This window comes from Ylistrum balloti, unplaced genomic scaffold, assembly GCF_031769215.1.
Source record: "Ylistrum balloti isolate Yb309-2 unplaced genomic scaffold, AGI_CSIRO_Ybal_v1 Utg371082, whole genome shotgun sequence".
In the NCBI taxonomy this organism is placed as follows: Eukaryota; Metazoa; Mollusca; class Bivalvia; order Pectinida; family Pectinidae; genus Ylistrum; species Ylistrum balloti.
Genome location: NW_026782597.1, coordinates 21788 through 42079, shown reverse-complemented (window position 1 = coordinate 42079; position 20292 = coordinate 21788). Strand labels below are relative to the sequence as shown.

Sequence of the window (20292 nt, the reverse complement as noted above, 5' to 3'; positions counted from 1 at the left end):
GTTTTCTGATTGACCCGAAGCCCTTTCTGCAGATTTTCAAAACTAGTATTATCAATGGTGGCTGTGATTGTGTCTTTTTCATGGGTTTTTGTTATGGTGAATTCTTTTATATTTCTTATCTCATCCTTGTTTGGCAGTTTGTATAAAATTTCTTTGAGTTGTTCTTCCCGGTCTTCTGGTGCGGAATTAAGGATATGTCCAAAACACATCTCCATTATATTATCCCCATCTTCAACGGTGTATGTACAACTCACCTCCTGTACTGGTTTCTCTGCAGTAGAAAACGGTATTGTATCTTCAGGAAACTCATTACACTCAAACGCATATAGGGCTCGCAGTAGCGCGCTCTTGCCCGATTCATTTTGCCCCACAAAAATAGTAATGTTATCATACTTTGAGAGCTTAATATCCCCAGAGTCAATAATTGAGCAGAAATTTTTGATTCGAAATTTTTGTAATCTCATACAGTATTCTCCCATGTAATATGTCCATTGATATCATGTTCCTTATACACCCGCAAAATATGAACGCAAAAATCTTGAAGTACCTTGTTCCCCTCCTTTTTTGCAAGTTCATATAAACGTATAAACATTTTTTTGCCGGTCTCTGTTTGCCCAGCGTTCTTTTTGATAAAATTATGCTGTGCACAAAGAGTTTGCCCGTTCTCTATGCTTGCCTGTCCACCAAGGTCTTTAGGTTTGATGTGATCGACATGTAGCTCCATGCCATCTTTTTTCCCCCTACCACAGATAACACATGCGTATCTGTCTCGCTTCAAGATCATCGCCTTTTGTTCCTCAGAAAAATCTTCATACTTTCTTTGTTTTGCTCTGTCTGGATCGTAGTGGTACACACCCTTTTTTATTTTTATAAGATAGCCATCTTGATGAAGTTTTCGGATACCACGATCAGGATCACGAAACACTTTGTCTGTACGCCTTTTCCACTCATCAGTAGCCCAATCCACAATTTCTGGATGAGAGATGTCTTGTTTAGGGTTCTTTCTAAAGTATTCCATTAATAATTCGAGTTGTTTAGGTTTTACAACAGTTCTTTCTTGTTTCTTGTCGTAAATTGACCCCAATACTTCTTGTCAATATCAATTCCTATTCCTTTTCGTTTATGTAAGCTTGCAGCAATAAGTGTTGAGCCGCTTCCAAGAAATGGATCAAGAATAGTATCACCAACAAAGCTAAACAATTTTATGCATCTTTTTGGAAGCTCTATCGGAAAAGGTGCTGGGTGACCACCTGCTCCCACACCCCACTTGTCCAATTTTGTAATGTCATTTTCCTTACGGCCATTGTTCTTTTTCCAACAGTTTTTGTATAAGACCACAATTACCTCGACTGGGGCTATAACATAGGGAGCAGAAGCGGACATCCAAGAACCCCATGCAGTTCTGCGCGATATGTTGCCCTCATTCCAAATAATAGTCGAATGGTAGCTCCAGCCAACTTTTTTCGCAATATTTGTAATGTCAGCACAGACTGCTTGCTGACCGCCTTTATTTTTATCAAGGGGGATGTTCAAACAAAATCGCCCATCATCCCTTGCAAAGCTATAGCATTTTTTAAGCCATGCTTCCGTAAATTCAAGGTAATCGCTGCAAGACACATCATCATTGTGCGTGCTATAGTGGATATCTATGTTGTAGGGAGGAGAAGTGATAATAAGATCAATGGACGATTTTGGAATACTAGCTATTCTCAAAATATCATCTTTGTAGATGAGAATATCTTCATGCTGGAAGCAGTGAGACACCCCTTACTCCTTTTACTATCTTTCTTGTATTCTTTTTTTATTGCTATGTACATGTTTAATAAAGCGCAGAGGCAACTCTCACATTACATATTTGTCACTTTGTTATCTTTCGGTTTTCCTCTTAACTTCTTGGTTTGTGCTACCTTGTTATGAGTGCATGTTGTTTACTATGATTAGTATAGCACAAAATATACTATACATAACACTATACATAAAGCAACACATACAAGCATAACAGTCTATTTATTACTCTGGGTATCAGCAATCAATGAAGCAGGATGAAGGAGAAGGGAATATATTTCTTTTAGAAAATATTGTAAGAAGAGTATGTAAGAATATGAAAAACAAAGCCACCTCATGGTGGCTAATATTACAAAGTATACAGTGGCACATGGCGCCTACAAAGCACCAACATATACCGAATGTACTGGAGATAAAAATATTGGAGGTAAAGGGATTCGAACCCTTGACCCCTAGAATGCAAATCTAGTGCTCTAGCCAGCTGAGCTATACCCCCTATTTACAGGGTACACAAAATGAGGGTATTTGTCAATGTTTGTATAATGCTGTATAATAAAAGAAAAAAGGAAAAGTCATGACACTAACATTAGGTATTTGTAATGAAGCCGATTTGCGTGTAGCTGTAGCGCCAGATGTAGTTACAAGCTTGCTTAACCTTGGTATTACAGTTCAAGTGGAGAAGGGCGCAGGAGTCAATGCTGGGTTTCTTGATACTATGTATACTAAGCAAAAAGCTAAGCTGGTAAACAAGGCAACACTGCTAAGCAAATCAGACATTATTATTTCTTTTAATCCAATTTCATCAGTGGATCAAGCAAAAGCAAAGAGTGAAGCGATGTTTATTTCACGATACGCACCCTACGATAATGTATCTAAACTTAAGAATTATGTCAAAAAGAAGCATACTATTTTTAGTTTAGATATGATACCACGCATTACTGTAGCACAATCATGCGATGTACTTTCTTCGCTTGCGTCTATTGCGGGATACAAAGCAGTGCTTATTGCGGCAATGAAACTTACCCGCTATTTCCCTATGCTTACGACAGTTGCAGGGAGCATACCTCCCGCAAAAGTATTAGTGATAGGGGCAGGGGTAGCTGGTTTGCAAGCCATAGCCACTGCGCGCCGTTTGGGTGCAGTTGTGGAGGCGTCTGATACACGAGAAGCTGCTCGAGATGAGGTAAAAAGTCTAGGAGCAAAGTTCTTGGAAGTCGAGGGAGCCACAGACGATAAAGCAGCAGGCGGTTATGCTGTGGAACAGACAGCAGAGTTTAAGAAAAAGCAAAAGGAAGTAATTGAAAAAAGTGTTGCGCGCTCTGATGTGGTAATTACCACAGCTCAACTGCGCGGAAAACCTGCCCCTAAAATTATTACAAAGAGCATGGTCGCATCTATGAAACCTGGAAGCGTAATAGTAGACCTTGCCTCTTCTACCGGAGGAAACTGCGAGCTGAGCAAGGATAAAAAAGAAACACTGCACAATGGAGTGCTTATTGTAGGAAATTCCGATCTCTCAGAACAAGTAGCTTCGCATGCATCCACACTGTACGGAAAAAATATTTTGAATTTCTTAAAATTCATGGCAAATGATAAGGGAAAATTAGATATACATAATGTTTCTCACGAGGTAATTGAAAAAAGCTGCATTGTTCGAAATGGTGAACTTCTCTATAAGGAGGGAAAATGAATATTCTTGTGACGATATTTGATTTTATATCAAACTATTTATCAGAAATTACATTGCTACTTTTTGCGTCGTTTCTTGGCATGGAGATTATTGGAAGGGTTCCCACCCTGCTACATACTCCATTGATGTCGGGAGCAAATGCAATTAGTGGTGTTACGGTGATAGGGGGGATATACCTTGTTCGCTCTGCAACACTTGGTGATTATCTTACTATTATTATCGGTGCTCTAGCTGTGTTCTTAGGTACCATAAATGTTGTTGGTGGCTTTGCTGTTACGAACCGCATGTTAGAAAAATTTAAGAAAAGTAGCAAAGAAAATAAGGGAGAGAAATAAATGACAGCATATTCAGAGACATTCGTTGAACTTTCCTATTTAATTGGTACTGTTTTCTTTATATTTGGTCTTAAGAGGATGAGCCACCCAGATACTGCAGTAAAGGGAAATATAGTGGGTGCTATAGGAATGACCATAGGTATACTTACTATACTGTTTACCCCTATTGAGTACGCTACAAATAACTACATTATCATCTTTGTTGCAATTGCGTTAGGTGCGTTTGCTGGTTACTTTGCTGCTATACGTGTAAAATTGACTGCAATGCCAGAAATGGTATCCTTGTTTAATGGTTTTGGTGGTGGGTGTTCCATGCTTATTGGTTTTAATGAGTTGTATAAACTATGTGATACTCCTGTTGAGGACTCGTTTCTACTTGCACTTACAGGTGTGCTAGCAGTTTTTGTAGGAGCTATTACTCTTATTGGATCAATAGTAGCATGGGGAAAGCTAGCAGGCTTTCTTCGAGATAAAATTAAAGTTCCACTTCCCCAGGTGATTAACCTGCTCTTATTGGCAGTTATTATCGTTATTGGGTACCTACTCCTTAGTGGCGAAACAGTTACGCTAGGGTACACACTACTACTTCTATTGGCATCTTCCCTGTATGGATTTACTTTTGTTACTCCAATAGGAGGAGGAGACATGCCTGTGGTTATCTCCCTTCTCAATTCATTTAGTGGAGTTGCAGCTGCTATTTCAGGGTTACTGTATAACAATACATTTATGGTAGTAGGAGGTTTGTTGGTAGGAGCATCGGGTACTATACTTACCGTACTTATGTGTAAAGCCATGAACAGATCGCTGTTTAATGTACTGGTAGGGGGCTTGGGAGCAACAACACTTTCAAGCGATGGAGATGCCAATAAGGTAGTAAGAGAAATAACTATAGCTGACCTCTCTGTGCAGCTAAAGTATTCGAGTAAGGTACTTATTGTGCCAGGGTATGGGCTAGCGGTAGCTCAGGCACAGCACGCATGCCACGAGTTGGAAAAATTACTGTCTTCAGAGGGAGTGCAGGTAGCATATGCAATACACCCGGTTGCAGGGCGTATGCCTGGGCATATGAATGTACTTCTTGCAGAAGCACAGGTGCCCTACGATAAGCTACTAGAGCTTGAGCCAGCAAACGAGCAGTTTGCGAGCACAGATGTTGTGCTTGTTATTGGTGCAAACGATGTAGTGAACCCCGCTGCAAAGGAAAACCCAGGTAGCCCAATATATGGTATGCCTATCTTGGATGTAGAACAGTCGAAAACAGTAGTGGTGTTTAAGCGAAGTATGCGTACGGGTTACGCGGGAGTAGATAACCCACTCTTTTATAGAGAGAACACACGAATGCTGTTCGGGGACGCAAAAGACAGCCTTTCAAAGCTAAAAACAGAGGTAAGCAGCGCGTAAGCATTGGCAAAATACAAAGGCAAAGGTCTTGCTGTGAGTGTTTTTTTGTAGAAACGCATAACACAACACAGCACAATTACAGAAATAGAAAAGGACATGCGATGCATGTCCTTTTCTATTTCGAGGGAAGCACTAGTGGCAACTAGTGTATAGTGTATAAAGCTAGTGTATAAAAAGAAATGAGTGTGGTGATGCTCTTGAAATGTTATTAGAATACTGTTATTAGAATGCTAACTGCTGTATAAGCACTTGCTGCCTCCACAGCCAGTCATCTTGCTGAAAGAGGTAGCTATTGTAATCCCAGTTACTCGAAAAAGTATTCCCCATAAACAGAGGGAATCTTTTATCTTGAAAAAACCCCTGCTGCTCCTTTGCTATTGCTATTTGGGTTTCTGCCTCGAAAAGCCAGGAGAGAAATTTCCTTGCCTGTCCTTTGTTCCTGCTGTTATTGTTTACCGCTATATATGTTTTTCCCACAACAGGGAGCTGTGAGTTATCTTTTGTAAGAAAAAATATCTCAAACTCATTCTGAATATGCATAGGGAACTGAAAAAAAGAAGAGCTTTGCACAAGCTTGAATATAATATTATCATTACGTAACTGTGCAATGTAGGGTACAGGGCTAAAGCTTGTTTTATACTGGGTAATATATTCTTCATAATCGGTGTATGTCTTTTCAAGCCATTCTTGGTATTGCTCTTCTGAAGAAAAGAAACTCTGGAATGTTTCTTCCATCTCGGGAATAAACCCAAAGGTAGAGAGCGAGTTGCGAGAAAGAGTACTGTACTCCTTTGTAAGCTCTGAAAGCGTTGTGAGGCTCATTCTACTATCTGGGAGCTCTTCCTTGAGAGCGGTTTTTTTTACAATAATAAGCGGAAGAGAAAAAGAAAGCAGCTGCAGTGCATTTTGCTGATCTGATATCATGATAGAATCACTCTGTATATATCTTTCAAATGATTGCAATTGATAGGTAAGTGTAGCGAGCTCTTCCTCACGTATTACAAGCAGATCTGAAGAAGAAACATCAGAGTGCAGAAATGGAGTTTTTACGTCTATAATTCGTGTAGGGTACTGAGTATTATACAGTTTTATAGCAAAATAGAGTTCGGGAACATCCGATGCCACTTTTAAGCGTCGCTCTGTAAGCTGGGAGCAAGAACCTAGAAAAACCAGCAATGTAATGTATGCCAGCACAGCAGTGTAAGAGGGAAGCGCCTTTCTCATAGATATCTAGGTGTTCTGTAACCCTTCTGCATATTGGTATATCTTTTGAAGCACTTCTAGTATTTCTTCTTCGTCTACGGCTGCAAAGGTAAAGCGTAACATATTGTGAATCTGTATAAGAGCTATTTTTTCTTTTTCAAGCAGGGAAAGACGCAGATCTTTCGCAGAAATATCCCCACAGTCAAAGCACATAAAATAGCCTGAGCTAAAATTGAGAGCACGCAAGGGAGAGTTAGGATACTGTTGTGTAAGTACTGCTATAGTATCCTTTACTTTACGGTATTTTGTTTTAAGATATGTATACGTGCGCTTCTGCTCTTCCTCTGTATGGTTGTCCTCAAGTATCTTCATAAGCAGTGTTTGAGATAAGCGACTAGCACTTGTAACAGTGGCGCGTATAGCACTGACTACCTTCTGTTCTAATGCAGATTCCAGTTCTGTTCTAAGTTCAGGATTACCAAAGCTAAGGAACCCTACACGCAAGCCCCATGCAAGCATTTCTTTTGTTGCTCCATCTATCTTTACTGCTAGCACATTCTTGTGAAGAGAAGCAAAGTAGCTAAAAAGAGACTGAGAGCAATGACTTTCTTCAAAACACATGCCAAAATATGCATCATCACAAAGCACAAGAACAGCTGTGCCCCTCTTTGCTTCTTGTTCTACAACCTCAAGCAGGGCGGGAAGGTCGGCTTTTTTAAGAGTGCTACCACTGGGGTTGTTGGGAAAATTGAGTAGCAGTAGGCATTTTTTTTGCTTTTCTGCCATAGACCTCAGTGATCCACGTAGCGCTTGAATATTGATGTTTCCCTCTGCGTCAAAAAAAGCACAGGTTTCCAATGTAGCTGTCAGGTATGTTTCTATGATGTGCAGGTAATTTTCCCAGTAGTGTGCATGAGAAAGCACAGAATCCCCTGTGTTAAGAAAAAGAGTAAGAGCAAGATGTATGCCATGTGTAAGCCCCGAGCACACTATAGGGAGACTTGCATGCCCAGCGTGCAATGAGGGGTTTTTTGCTATGATGTGCTGCCTCCACGCCTTCCGTAATTGTGGAAGCCCAGCTACCGGTGCGTAGGCGACTATGTCCCGAGCGCTAAGGGTGGGAAGTATGTTTTGTACAGCACTAAAGATAAGTGGTTCTGAGTTACTTAATGCCATTCCGGCTGTTGCCTGTATTTTAGCAGAGGTCGACTGTTCTGTTTGTGCTACTATGCCTTGGGGAAAGAACAGTGCCCTTCCTTTTTGTGAGAGCAACGTGCCTATAACGCTGGTATCAAGTGTAGCATTTATTGCTTCTAATACGGTATTCATGCAATCCAAAACTCTACTATGTATAGTTATAGTTAGTTATAGTATAGTATAATTGTATATTATAATTAATCTTGTGAAGGGATCTGACCCAAACTGTTTACAATGTATTTATTTTAAGATCACATGGGAAAACAAACACCCTCGTGCTTGCACAAAGTTTCATTTTAAGGGGAAAGAAATGCCCTCTGTTGTTGTAAGAAGGAATTCGGGCTCTCCCTGTCCTTTCTTTACTTCTAAGTTTCAAAGTTTCTCTGATATGCCTTCCAGGAGTGGAGAATGATATCGTCTATGTTGTTGTACTTGGGCTGCCATGCAAGCAAATTCCTTGCTCGATCTGATAAGGCATACATAGAAGCAGGGTCACCTTCTCTTCTCCCCCCAATAGTAAGCGGAATGTCCTTCTTTGTTACCCGCACAGCACTCTCGTAGGCCTCTCGCGTCGAGAAACCCTTACCAGTGCCAAGATTAAGAGTAAGCGATTGTTTTTTTTCTTTGAGAAAGTGTAGGGATAGCAGGTGTGCCCTTGCAAGATCGCTTACGTGTATGTAATCGCGTATACAGCTACCATCTGGCGTGTCGTAATCGTCCCCAAAAAGTGTAAAATCCTTTCGTGTGCCTAGTGCTGTTTCCAAAAGTATGGGGATGAGATTTTCTGGATTTTTTTCTATTGCAAAAAAAGAACTTGCTGGCTCGTGTCCAGATGCATTAAAGTATCTAAGAGCAGAGTAGTAGAATGGATATGCTCTGCTATACCACTGCAGCATCTGCTCTATAATAAGTTTTGTTTCCCCATAGTAATTTATTGGTTTTGTAGGGTGCTTTTCGTCTATAGGAAGATAGACGGGAGTGCCGTATACAGCGGCACTTGAAGAAAAAACAAAGTAAGGGATGTTCTGTGCAATCATTGCGTTAAGCAAGTTTATGGTTCCCGTAATGTTTATATCAGAATACACTGCTATTTCATGTATGGATTTCCCTACTGATTTAAGAGCTGCTAAATGAACCACTACCTCAGGCTTGAAATTTTGCATACAACGCGTAAGAACTTCTTTGTTGCGAATATCTCCTAAGACAAAATCTGCACCCTTCGGGATAGATGATTCACTCCCAAAAGAAAGGTTGTCTAATACCAAGACCTCACAATTATCTTTTAATAGGTAGAATACTACATGGCTTCCAATGTATCCTGCTCCGCCTACTACTAATGCTCTCATTGTCCTTTCTCCTTATCTGTTTCTACCATTCGAGTAGTATAGCACCACATGTAAGTCCAGCTCCAAAGCCTATAAGTAGCACTTTCATGCCTCTTTCTAGTCTTCCGTTCGCCTCTGCTTCTGCTATCGCTATGGGGATGGAAGCTGCTGATGTATTTGCGTATGTATCTAAGTTGAGGACTATTTTCTCTATAGGAAACTGTATGCGCTTTGCTGCGTTTTGTAGCATCTTTAGGTTTGCTTGATGAGGAATAAGTAAGTCTATATCATTAAGTGTAATGCCACTTTTTTGCACTATTACTTCTATGGTTTGTACGCAAAGATTAAGCACTAACTGATATACCTTTTTGCCGTTCATGCTTACAAAGCATTCTTCTTCGGTGTACGGAATATCACGCGTAGCTGAACCACCTGCTGGGCGATATAAGGACTTGTATTCTGTAGGTTCTGATATCATGTGGCGTGCTAATATTCTGCTTGTTCCTTCGAATCGAGTGCTTAGCAGTACGGCACCAGCACCATCACCAAACAGTATGCAAGTGTTTCTATCGTTCCAATTTATGATAGAAGAGAAGACCTCGCTCCCAATAACAAGTGCAGTGTCTATAGACCCTGCATGCAAAGCATCAATAGCAAGTGATGCTGCGTAGGTAAAACCCGAGCATGCAGCAGTTATGTCAAAAGCCATTGCTTCCGAGATATTAAGTTTTTTTTGTATGATGCATGAGGTGGCAGGAAAACTAAGGTGGTCAGGAGTGGAGGTAGCTGTTATAAGCATCTGTATGCTGTCTTTATCTATGCGAGATTTCTGTATAGCATGCAGCGCCGCCTTATACCCCAAGTCTGATGCGGCCTCCCCTTTGTCTGCTATGTAGCGTGTCTGTATACCTGTATGTTCCTGTATCCATGTATCAGAGCTCCCTACCTTTTGAGCTATTTCCTCGTTTGTTACGAGGGTATTTGGGATATAGCACCCAGATGAGATAAAACGTATATTATTTCTTGGCTCATTATCAAGCATCTTTTTATTATATATTGCTTGTTATTTATGCATATGATAATAGTATACTACATAAAGTATATCCATTCATTGGTATACTTCAATGTCTACGTAGTAATTTTATACATGATACATTTCTTATTTTTCTTGACGGGTACCAAGAGGAGAGCATGGAGAAAAATGTAACAACTACAATGCTTGCAAGCATATTCATGGGATAGAAGCTAAAGGGTACTGTATCAAGGTAGAATTTTGGATTAAGAATGGATACATGCTCTGTATTCCCCAGGTAGGCACGAACGCTATTTACGACTACATCGAGTATGTACACAATGCGGTTAATATGGTATGCTAAAAATGTTCCTATGGCAGTGCCAACGATGGCTCCTATGCACCCCGATAGAGCTCCCCGTAGTATAACCTGTAATTCTAACTGTCTTGGGTCTATACCTATGGCTTTAAGAATGGCTAATTCTATTTCTAAATCTACTATGCGCATGCCTGTAGTTGAAATAAGTGAAACAAGTGCAAGTATTACTGCAATAATTAGTGCTATGTAGAGTAGGGTTTTTGTACTCAAAAGAAGGGTAAACGTAGATGTGTTTTTTTCATACCACGAGCGAAGAGGGCCAAAAGGCTTTATTACCTCTTGTAACTCAGTGTATATTGCCCTTCCTCTTTTCATGGCACGGGCGTTGCGTTGAACGAGTGCGTTTTCCAACACAAAGGGGTCGGATATCTTTATGCCCAGTGTCCAGTTCTGGTCTGAAGCTGCAAGCAGGGACTGCAGATGCTCTTTTTGCATAAACACCCATGTTCTGTCCAGTTCTTCATATCCCGTAGACACTATCCCTAATACCTTTGCGCGCGAGATCTTTGGAAGAGAAGAAGCATTCTCTTCTATCGAGCTTAGCAAGAGTAGTTCGTCGCCCACAGAAAGAGAGAGAGATTTTGCTATGGCGCTTCCTACAAGCAAGGTGTTTTTTTCTGTTATATTTCTGCTCCCTTCTAACACGCGAAGGTACTGTGAAACCCCCTTGCTGCTAAGGAAATGCGTATCAACACCTCTAAATAATACCCCGCTTTTTCTTTTTCCGTGTTTTATTATACCTGCCCCCCGCAGTTCTGTGTATGCAAAGTTCACGTATGGCATTTCCCGAACGTTATCGAGCATCCTTTGCTGCTGTTCTGTGGATATGGTATACGGTAAAGTAGCACTAAGGTGGGCAGTGTCGGTTTCTATAATACGCAAGGATATGCCCTCTATCATATTGTTTGCTATTTGCTGTACCATAACAAATGGCACTATAGCTAGTGCTATAATAAGCCAGTGAGAGCCTTTCATAGTAGAGCGAGATCTCCATATTTTACCAAAGAAAAATGAGCGTGGCATTATATATGTGTGTTCTGAAGACTCTGTGCTGTAAGTGTTCCATCGCGAAGTTTGCACTGCATGTCTGACATATGAAGAAACTGAAGATCGTGACTTGCGATAATAAGTGTGCCATGTATACGTTGTGTGCAGTCCTGCAAAAGCTCGCGAATCATGGCAGAATTCTTAGAATCAAGCGACCCTGTAGGTTCATCAGCCAATACGAGAAGTGGTGTATGTACCAGCGCTCGGGCTATGGATATACGTTGGCATTCACCGCCCGAAAGTTGTGTGGGATAATGCGAGCGTCTTTTGCTAAGACCTATGTGCTGTAGTAAAATCTCTGCCATTGCATACGCCTTGTTTTTTTTATAGCCATTCATAAGCAAGGGGAGCATAACATTTTCTATAGCGTTAAGATCAGAAACAAGATAATGGTATTGAAATACAAAGCCGATGGAACGCAGTCTGAATTGTGCGCGCTGAATTTCATTGAGGGAATGCATTGCCTGACCTGCTATATACACATCCCCGCTATCTACTGTGTCCAACCCTGCAATAAGACTGAGCAGTGTTGTTTTTCCCGATCCGCTCTCCCCAGTAACAATAGTAGTACTTCCTTGCTGTATACTACATGAAATATCACAAAGCACCGGTATTGCAAGCGTTCCTTTTGTAAATGATTTGCTAAGATGTGAAATATGGACTATAGACTTATCTTCTTGTGTTTCTTTATTCATAATGGATAAGTTCCAGCGGAGATATTTTGTTTAGTGCACGCACTATGCTGATACAGCTAAGACTCAATAACAGCATTGCAAAAAGAATAGTTGAGAGCACATTACCCATGTTTGCTTCTACTATAGCATTATGTGAGACATCGATATAGAGGGAAAAAGTATGGGTAACCCACTCAGATATTTCTGAGGAGTAGTGAAGAAAGACCAAGGCTGATGAAGCTCCAACTATAGAGCTTATTATACCTATTATGCATGTTTCTCCTATAAACCAAAGTTGTATAAAAAAAGGGGTAGCTCCTATGCAACGCAACGCCACTATATCCTCCTTTTTTTTCTGTATTCTTCTTAGCATGGAAAATCTGAAATGAAGTATGATTACCGCAAATATTACTACAAGCATAAGTGTAAGGAGTATTTTTTCTGTACGCAAAGCTATGTAAAAGGACCTGTTAGATTCCTCCCATGTACTTACATTATTGAGTATGACAGAAAGAGCATTGCGCAGTCTTGTGCTTTTTGATGCGCGAATGCCAAATTGCACAGTATGCTCTATTTCTGGACTTTGAGAGAGATAATAGTGCAAGGGAAGATAGACCCAAGTAGCATCGTAACTTGGCGCTGTAGCAAAGCTGCTATACACATGTAAGGATAGCTGCTGTGGAATAAAACCAGCACCTTCACCCGGAAAGGAAACAGTGAAGCTCTCACCATCATGAAGAAAGAGATTGCGCGCCAAGACCCACCCTATAAACGCTGAGTTTTCTGTAAGCGCTGCACCTCTTGGGTCAGCATTATTCAGAAGCTCTACATTTTCAAAAACAGCATCATCTTGAAGAAACATCTCGTAGTCTACAGCCCGTATTGTAACAAGTGAAAACCCCCCCGAGCTTTTAAGAAGAGCAAACTGGTCGATAAACGCAGTAACACTCTGCACGCCCTCTATGTTGTAGAGCATTGTTCGTAGCTCTTCTATACCTATGTCTGCATTTATTGTAACACTCCCTCTGTAATCATATGTTTCCATACGCACAAGTGTATCTATAAGCAGACCTTGCATGCCATTCATAATACCAGTTATGGTAATAATGCTAAATATACCTACTGATATTCCCAGGATAGAAAGTAGCACAGATACCTGTGTACGCCTTGGATTGAATAGTGAGCGTGTAAGCAAAAATGGAACAGTCATGGATAATTTCTTGTCTCCACTACCAAAGAGTTTTCTAACACTTCTTCTTTTATTTTCTGACTATTCACGTAGTAGATTTTGAATACCACTTTCCCTTCGAAGAAAAATCTATGCACTTCTGTATTGTCTCCGCTGTATTCTATTTCTAGTTCCCTCTCATTATCGAGAAAAAATACTTCTTTTAATAATACGCCCTCAGGAGAGTAGATGGATTTGGTAATGCGCTCATTGAGAAGATTTTCGTTACTTATACTGGTGGTTCTCCCTTCGGTGTTGTATTGATAGTTTTCTTCAAATAATACTTTGCGCTGCTCTTGTGTTGGGAGGGGGTTGTTGTATGGTTCCGAAGTAAAAAAACTATCTTCTGCGTCAGCGCTAAGGTTTTCAGGAGCATCTGTGTTGTCTGCTATGGCCGACACTATTTCATATACAGTTTCTTTCTGTATTTTGCCAGCAGAGTATAATTGCTCTACAAGTCGTAGGGTATCGTAGTATGCTGTAGTTCTTTTGCTTAGCTTTCCTTCTTCGTATTCATTTCTTTCGTCATACACTGTGGCTCTTGTGCTGTTTTTAATTTGCTTCTGTGCGAGATTCCCCTCGATTGTGTAACCAAGGAAGTAGGAAGAATTATCTTGATCAAGGTAGAACACCTCCTTTAAGCCTCCAGTACCAAAATAATATATAAAGCGTTCACGCGAACCATTGGCGTAGGTACGGAAGAGTCTCTGTAATGCTCCTTTACTTGTGTATATGTATTGTTCGGTAAAGATAAGCTCTTGCTGTGCATTGTAGCGGTATAAGATTTCCTTTTTCTGTTCTTTGTTGTGGAGACTAATATCAATAAAGATACTACTGCTTTGTTTTTTGTTTGGGACGCCAGGGACTATGCTTATATCTTTTTGGGGATTGGGTTTTTCTTCTCCTTCGTATAGATAAGGAGCAAAAACCAATTCAAGTATTTGATATGCAAGACCTCCACTTACCTTAAGGAAGAGCTTACCATATATCGTATCCCCATCTTTTTGTTGCGCGTACTCGTAATAGCTCTGTTCTGTAGCATCTAAATAGATAATATTTTTTGCTATGCTGTTTAATGTAATATACTGAGTTATTTCTTTTGGGGTGTCTACATAGAAAACGTACGCTTGAGGGAGGAAGGGGGCGTAAGGATAGAGTCCTACGTACTCGTTTATTGTAAGTGGCGCTATATCACTGTAAAGCCCTTGGTATATGGTGCGTGTATACCCAAACTCTATATGTGTACCGACAAGCATGTAAAGTAGAGTGAGGTATGTTATATATTTCTTGTTGCACATGCTACGATAAAAATTCATCTAAAAAACGCTCTCTCTCAAAAGCCATAAGATCCTGATAGCCTTCGCCTGTTCCTAAGAATGCGCAGGGAATACTACATGCCTCGTAGATATTAGGTATTGCCCCTCCAGACCCTCCACCGTCGTATTTTGCACATATCATAGCATGCACTGGGAAGAGTGTATTAAAATCCTTTGCTTGATTTATTGTGTTAAGTCCACTGTTTCCATCTACAACAACAAATGTTTCTAATTCCTCCACTTTCACATGCTTTTGTATAATTCTGTAATTTTTTTCTAATTGTTGCATAAGATCTTTTCGTGTATTCATTCTTCCTGCACTATCGATGAGGACAAGTGTTTTTTTTTCTTTTTTTGCATGTTCTAGGCTAGCGTATATTACTGCGGAGGGGTCCTGCCCCCGCGTACCCTTATATATGTCGATATCCAAAGCATCGGCGTGTACTGATAGTTGCTCAACCGCTGCAGTTCTAAACGTGTCGGAGGCACAGAAGAGCATACTTTGTTTTGTTATTGTTTTGTTTTTCGCTAGCATGTATGCTATCTTTGCTACTGTGCTTGTTTTCCCTACACCATTTACTCCTAAGAGAAACAGTACATGGAGAGTATCGGGTTGCAAAGGTTGTAATGTATAAGGTACCACCAATGGTTGCAGTGTTTCTCGTACCGTGCGTAGTATATCGTCTCTTTTTGATGCTCCAATGAAGCTTCTCTGAAGCGCCTTGCTTATGCTAAATGCTAAAGAGGGTGAAAGACCACTACCTAGAAGCATGTCTTCAACTTCTGCTATGTTTTTCTTGCTTTCTGTTCCTTTTACAAATGTAATAATGTTTGAAATTAATCCCATATATTACCCTACCTTTCGTGGTATTCACTGCTTACATCTAAATAATGTGCAAACTCAAAGCCAAACCAGATAATTGCTGCAATAGAAAGCCCACTTGCACCTAAGGCAGAATAGAAGAATGCATCGCGTCGTATAGTGGATTCCTGTATAACACCTTCGCTTAAGCCCCCTTGTCGTAAAAACACTTCCTCGTTTGAGTAAAAACCAAAGAGGGCGAGAGGAGGGAGCAGTGATGCACCCATAATTGCAAATGCATTGTAAAACCTATTTCTCGCAGATTGGTAGCGAGATTCAAGAGCCTCTGTATTTTCTTTTAGTAATGAGAAGCGCAGAACGACAGGAGAGTCTTTCGTAAGAGTGTAACGTGTACTATAGTGCCCAGGGTGGTGTATTTCCAGTTGCTGGGGGGCATTGTTTCGAAGTAGTAGTGTGGGGGTGTTGCCTACCCATTCGGAGTTTATATATACCTTTGCGTTTGCAGGTGTACTGAGTATACTTATTGCATCTTCTGTGTCTATATCAAACAGAACGCGACGTATTGCTAGGTCTTTTTCTTCTAGCTGCACTGTGTTGTTCTGTAGCCTGTCTTGGTACAGCACTGTTATAGTATGTAGCCCAGCAGGCACCGTGTTCAGTAGCACTTCACCAAACCCTATCACCCCACCGTCGAGTAAAATCTTTGCATCTTCTAGTACAGCCCCTTCTTTTGTTTGCGCTAGTACCTGTAATGAGGCAGAGGGAGTACCCAGTACAGAACTTCTAATACTGTGACTAAGACTATTAAAGAGTTGCTGTATATCTGTAGGTGAGACAACAGTTTGTAGCACCTGCTCTGTTGTTTTCTTTAGATCTATGTATTGAAACAGCGTAATAAGCACATACTCGCTTATAGGCTTTACGGTGTAATAGAGCAAAGACTGTGCTTTGAGTGTTTCTGATATCTGCTGTAGGTCTGAAGAAGGGTTTATATGTACTATTTCGTGCTGATCGATAAGAGTTACAGGGAGCGTGCTTTCCACTGGTATGTCTTTGTTGGGGAGGTTTTTTATTCTCTCTATTCGCTTTGTAATATCACGTATATTCCCTTCTTCTATTCTCCTTGTATTCCATAGTTCTAGTTCCTCTTCTTTTGTAATATTACCCCTGTCTATTGCCTCTTCTTTTGCTTGTAGTTCGTCTTCTACTGCACGCAACGCCCTACTACGAAGCAGTTCTTTTGCGAGAAACAGCTCTTCGGTGGAGAGAATACGCCGAGGTACTTCTCGTATGATACTTTGCAGCATGGGGATTATAGAGAGGCTTACTGTTTTACTTTGCACACTGAGCGAATTAAAGTCCTGTGTAAGCGCCCCCACTATTGCTATATTCCATGTGCTAAGTAGTCGCTGTGTTTCTGTGTTTTGACTGTAGAGTATATGCGCGCTGTATAAGAGCAGGAGAACAAAGAAGCATACCCTAGATATTTTTTTCAAGATAGGCCTCGATAAAATCATCTATTCCCCCATCTAGCACCTTCTGGGGGTCGTTACTTTCTTTATTTGTTCTATGGTCTTTTACAAGATTATAGGGATGCAATACATAGGATCGTATTTGATGTCCCCATGCTATGTCCGCTTTCTTCTCAGATTCCTTTTCTATCCGAGATTTTTTTTCCCGCTCGTAATGATCGTAGAGTCTGCTTTTAAGAATATTCATTGCTACTTGCTTGTTCTTTATCTGAGAACGTTCGTTTTGGCATTGTGCTACTATACCGGTTTTGAGGTGTGTTATGCGTACTGCCGAATCGGTTTTGTTTACATGCTGCCCACCAGCACCACTAGAGCGGTATGTGTCTACACGAATGTCATCAGGACGTATGTCTATGTTTATAGTATCGTCAAGCACGGGATATGCGTGTACTGAAGCAAAGGTTGTGTGTCTCCTATTGCTGCTATCAAAAGGGGATAGACGTACCAGTCTGTGCACACCTGTTTCTGTTCTAAGGTAACCATATGCATAATCGCCTAGCACCTCCAACAGCACCATCTTTATACCTTGTTCTGTAAGGTATATGTCGAGTTCTTTTACGGTAAATTTCTTGTCCTCGCACCAGCGTAGATAGAGACGCAGAAGCATTTTTACCCAATCGCAGGATTCCATACCCCCAGCCCCAGTATGTATACTAAGAAACGCATTGTTTATGTCTAGTTTTTTTGTAAGGAATGTTTGTTTTTGTAATTTGGAGTAGCGTTTTGCTAGCGTGCTATGCTCGGTAATGAGTTCATCTACATAGCTTTTATCTTTATGCTCTTTTGTAAGCGTACTGAGCACAAAGAGATTCTCTGCTTCCTGCACTACAGCATCCCATTCTTTTACAAATTCCTTGAGTGCGTTTGCTTGTTTCAATACATGAGCGGCATGTCGTGTATCGCTCCAAAAATCCTCTTTTTTACTTTCTTGTTCGAGTTCTTCTATCTGATGATGCACGCTAAGCAAGTCAAAGACGCCTCCGCTGTGCTTGAATACCCTTGTGTAATTCTTCTACCTCTCGTAGTATATCTTCCATGCTATCTCCTGTTATTAGGATAGAGTATTTTCATACTTTGCACAATTGCTTGCAAGAAGAGTACAGTTGCTTAGCATATATATCTCTTTTGCATATATACTTAAGATATACACAATACTTACAGTATTACAAATAAAGCTTGCTATATTTGTTCGTATGTATTTTCTATGAGAAAGAAATTTCAGGTATTTTTTTATTACATTTCTGTACTTATTAGCCTTACACTACCGCTCTCTGTGCTTACTTCTTGTGCAGTCTATAACAGAATAGCGGTAGAGATAGATGCTCATGCTGAAAACATACAGCTAGGAGATTACAGCACTCTGCAAAACATACCAAAGCGAGAACTTGCATTGGCAAACGATAATAACGGAGGCACACTCTACTACGCTGCACTGCTCTGGTATTTTAGCAACGAGAAGGAAAAATCGATTATTGCTTTTAAGCGTTCTGCTCGCACTGCCCCCAGTCCATGGAAGGAGGAAGCCGCCCGTATTGTAGGCTCTATCTACGCAGGCGATTTCGACTACGTAGCAATGGTAGAATTTTACAAAAGCTTAGATGATGTGGGTTTCTTTGCCGCGGATGCAGAATTGTTTTATTACTATGCCTTAGGTTTGTGGGCTGTAAAGGATTATACACTGCTTACGCAGCTTGTAGAATATTCGTACGATGCAGAGTGGGTACCAGGACCAAAGCAGCGTGTGGGTAGATCTGAGGCGCTGTTTGCGCGAAAGCTATGGAGTACACTGCTTGATGCAGAGAGTCACGCTCATACCCTTAAAAGCTCTCTCTTCCCCCTCGTGCTTACGAATAGTGCGTACCCGCTTATGAATTCTGATCGAGCCTTTCCTCCTCCGCCTTGATCGGGATATAGACCAGTCCTTTTACCAGCTGTTAGAAGCAAAACTTGCATCTAAGGGGGATACTTCGTCAGCGTTTCAGTTATACAATGCTCTTCCAAATGAATATTTTTTACACAGGGCTATGCAAAATGAGCTTATTATGCTGGCTCGAGGAAGCGGCAAGCTAGGGACAGCAAAGGCAAAGCTACAGCAATTACGTTCTCAGCACAGTAGTGATATAGAGTACATTTCTTTATATGCTTCACTGGCATACATAGACTTCCTTTTAGGCAATTATACGAGTAGTTATACGTTGTACAGCGCTGTACTTGATGTGCTTGCACAGCAACATATAGTGGAGAGTGTTGCAGCAGAATACGAAGCCTTGCTATATCAAGTGATACGAAACTATCTGTACATAACCGCTAGACGTTACAGCAGCACTTTTGTGGAACAATTCATCACACTTACGGCTCTGCATCCCCAACCTGGACGTTTTGCTTTTCTCTTAGAGGAGTATATGAGCAAAGTTCTTGCAGTAGAGGGGTATACACAGCTGTATGAGGACATGCGGACTCTTGAGAAGAATTTTTCTCAAGATGCTATTGTGTCTGAGCTTTTGAAGTGGCAAACACTGCTTCTACGAATAGAAGAGCAGGAACACAGAGTTGTATTTGACTACACTGATATCAGTTTTCGGCATAGCAAGCGTTATGTAAACGACAGCGCCTACGATTTCTTCCTCGCAAACAGTGAGCGATACAGTATTTCTCAGCATGATTTTATGCAGCAATGGCCTCAGCAAGCATCCTCTGTTATAGAACACGATGTAAACCGTATTGTAGCAGGGTTATTGCATTTTGGCCTTTTTGATTACGCTTGGGATATTGTGCTCACAAATATCGATGTTGTATCCTTTGAGTATGTACGAATGCTTAGCAAGCATATGCAAGATAGAGGGGAGACCCACAAGAGTTTTGCCACTATGTACCGTTTTGCACTTCAGAGACCAGGCGAGATAAGCAACGCAGAGGATCTACGCTTTCTCTACCCCAAGGTCTACCCAACCTTGATCCGAAGTATTACAGATACTGTCTATGAAGAACTAATACTGCTTGCACTTATTCGTGAAGAAAGCGCGTATAACCCTCGAGCACTTTCTCGTGCCAATGCACGTGGTCTTACACAACTACTTCCCTCCACTGCCGAAGAGGTGGCTGAGAACATAGGGTATGGCAGATACTCGCTTTTTGATGCTGAGGATAATATACGATTGGGATACGCATATCTTGCTTATCTTTTTCGCACTATGGAGAATCCACTTAAGGCAGTGCTTGCGTATAATGCGGGGCTGGGGAACGTGTGGAATTGGGAGGAGCAATATAGCAGTGATGACCCTTTTGTTTTTTCTGCTAGCATTCCATTCAGCGAAACAAGAAAGTACATAAGAAAAATACTCAGTA

General features: G+C 40.9%; 8 protein-coding genes and 1 non-coding gene across 9 annotated transcripts; all 9 read right to left on the bottom strand.

Moving 5' to 3' along the window:
- Positions 1-1041: 1041 nt before the first annotated feature.
- On the bottom strand, positions 1042-1997 carry LOC132560580 (type II methyltransferase M.HpaI-like). The gene is made up of 2 exons (XM_060225244.1): positions 1992-1997; positions 1042-1746 (listed from the first exon to the last, which is right to left on the bottom strand). The coding sequence occupies exons 1-2, from the start codon at positions 1995-1997 to the stop codon at positions 1042-1044; spliced, it is 711 nt and encodes a 236-aa protein (XP_060081227.1).
- A 210-nt stretch (positions 1998-2207) lies between these two features.
- Positions 2208-2281, bottom strand: Trnaa-ugc (transfer RNA alanine (anticodon UGC)). The gene has a single exon. It is a non-coding gene; the product is annotated as a tRNA-Ala (tRNA).
- A 4160-nt stretch (positions 2282-6441) lies between these two features.
- On the bottom strand, positions 6442-7743 carry LOC132560578 (probable aspartate/prephenate aminotransferase). The gene has a single exon (XM_060225243.1). The coding sequence runs from the start codon at positions 7741-7743 to the stop codon at positions 6442-6444; it is 1302 nt and encodes a 433-aa protein (XP_060081226.1).
- A 233-nt stretch (positions 7744-7976) lies between these two features.
- LOC132560577 (UDP-glucose 4-epimerase-like) lies at positions 7977-8957 on the bottom strand. Its single transcript, XM_060225242.1, has one exon. It carries the CDS (start codon positions 8955-8957, stop codon positions 7977-7979), a length of 981 nt encoding a protein of 326 aa, XP_060081225.1.
- A 22-nt stretch (positions 8958-8979) lies between these two features.
- Positions 8980-9978, bottom strand: LOC132560576 (beta-ketoacyl-[acyl-carrier-protein] synthase III-like). The gene has a single exon (XM_060225241.1). It carries the CDS (start codon positions 9976-9978, stop codon positions 8980-8982), a length of 999 nt encoding a protein of 332 aa, XP_060081224.1.
- Positions 9979-10057: 79 nt separating this feature from the next.
- On the bottom strand, positions 10058-11350 carry LOC132560575 (lipoprotein-releasing system transmembrane protein LolE-like). Its single transcript, XM_060225239.1, has one exon. The coding sequence runs from the start codon at positions 11348-11350 to the stop codon at positions 10058-10060; it is 1293 nt and encodes a 430-aa protein (XP_060081222.1).
- Positions 11350-12069, bottom strand: LOC132560574 (lipoprotein-releasing system ATP-binding protein LolD-like). Its single transcript, XM_060225238.1, has one exon. It carries the CDS (start codon positions 12067-12069, stop codon positions 11350-11352), a length of 720 nt encoding a protein of 239 aa, XP_060081221.1.
- Positions 12070-14575: 2506 nt separating this feature from the next.
- On the bottom strand, positions 14576-15439 carry LOC132560573 (signal recognition particle receptor FtsY-like). Its single transcript, XM_060225237.1, has one exon. It carries the CDS (start codon positions 15437-15439, stop codon positions 14576-14578), a length of 864 nt encoding a protein of 287 aa, XP_060081220.1.
- Positions 15440-16894: 1455 nt separating this feature from the next.
- LOC132560571 (peptide chain release factor 2-like) lies at positions 16895-17554 on the bottom strand. Its single transcript, XM_060225236.1, has one exon. The coding sequence runs from the start codon at positions 17552-17554 to the stop codon at positions 16895-16897; it is 660 nt and encodes a 219-aa protein (XP_060081219.1).
- Positions 17555-20292: the final 2738 nt, after the last annotated feature.

Excerpts from the sequence above, each read along its gene's own strand:
- LOC132560578 (XM_060225243.1), bottom strand. The coding sequence starts at position 7,743 with ATGAATACCGTATTAGAAGCAATAAATGCTACACTTGATACCAGCGTT.
- LOC132560577 (XM_060225242.1), bottom strand. The coding sequence starts at position 8,957 with ATGAGAGCATTAGTAGTAGGCGGAGCAGGATACATTGGAAGCCATGTA.
- LOC132560576 (XM_060225241.1), bottom strand. The coding sequence starts at position 9,978 with ATGCTTGATAATGAGCCAAGAAATAATATACGTTTTATCTCATCTGGG.
- LOC132560575 (XM_060225239.1), bottom strand. The coding sequence starts at position 11,350 with ATGCCACGCTCATTTTTCTTTGGTAAAATATGGAGATCTCGCTCTACT.
- LOC132560574 (XM_060225238.1), bottom strand. The coding sequence starts at position 12,069 with ATGAATAAAGAAACACAAGAAGATAAGTCTATAGTCCATATTTCACAT.
- LOC132560573 (XM_060225237.1), bottom strand. The coding sequence starts at position 15,439 with ATGGGATTAATTTCAAACATTATTACATTTGTAAAAGGAACAGAAAGC.
- LOC132560571 (XM_060225236.1), bottom strand. The coding sequence starts at position 17,554 with ATGCTTCTGCGTCTCTATCTACGCTGGTGCGAGGACAAGAAATTTACC.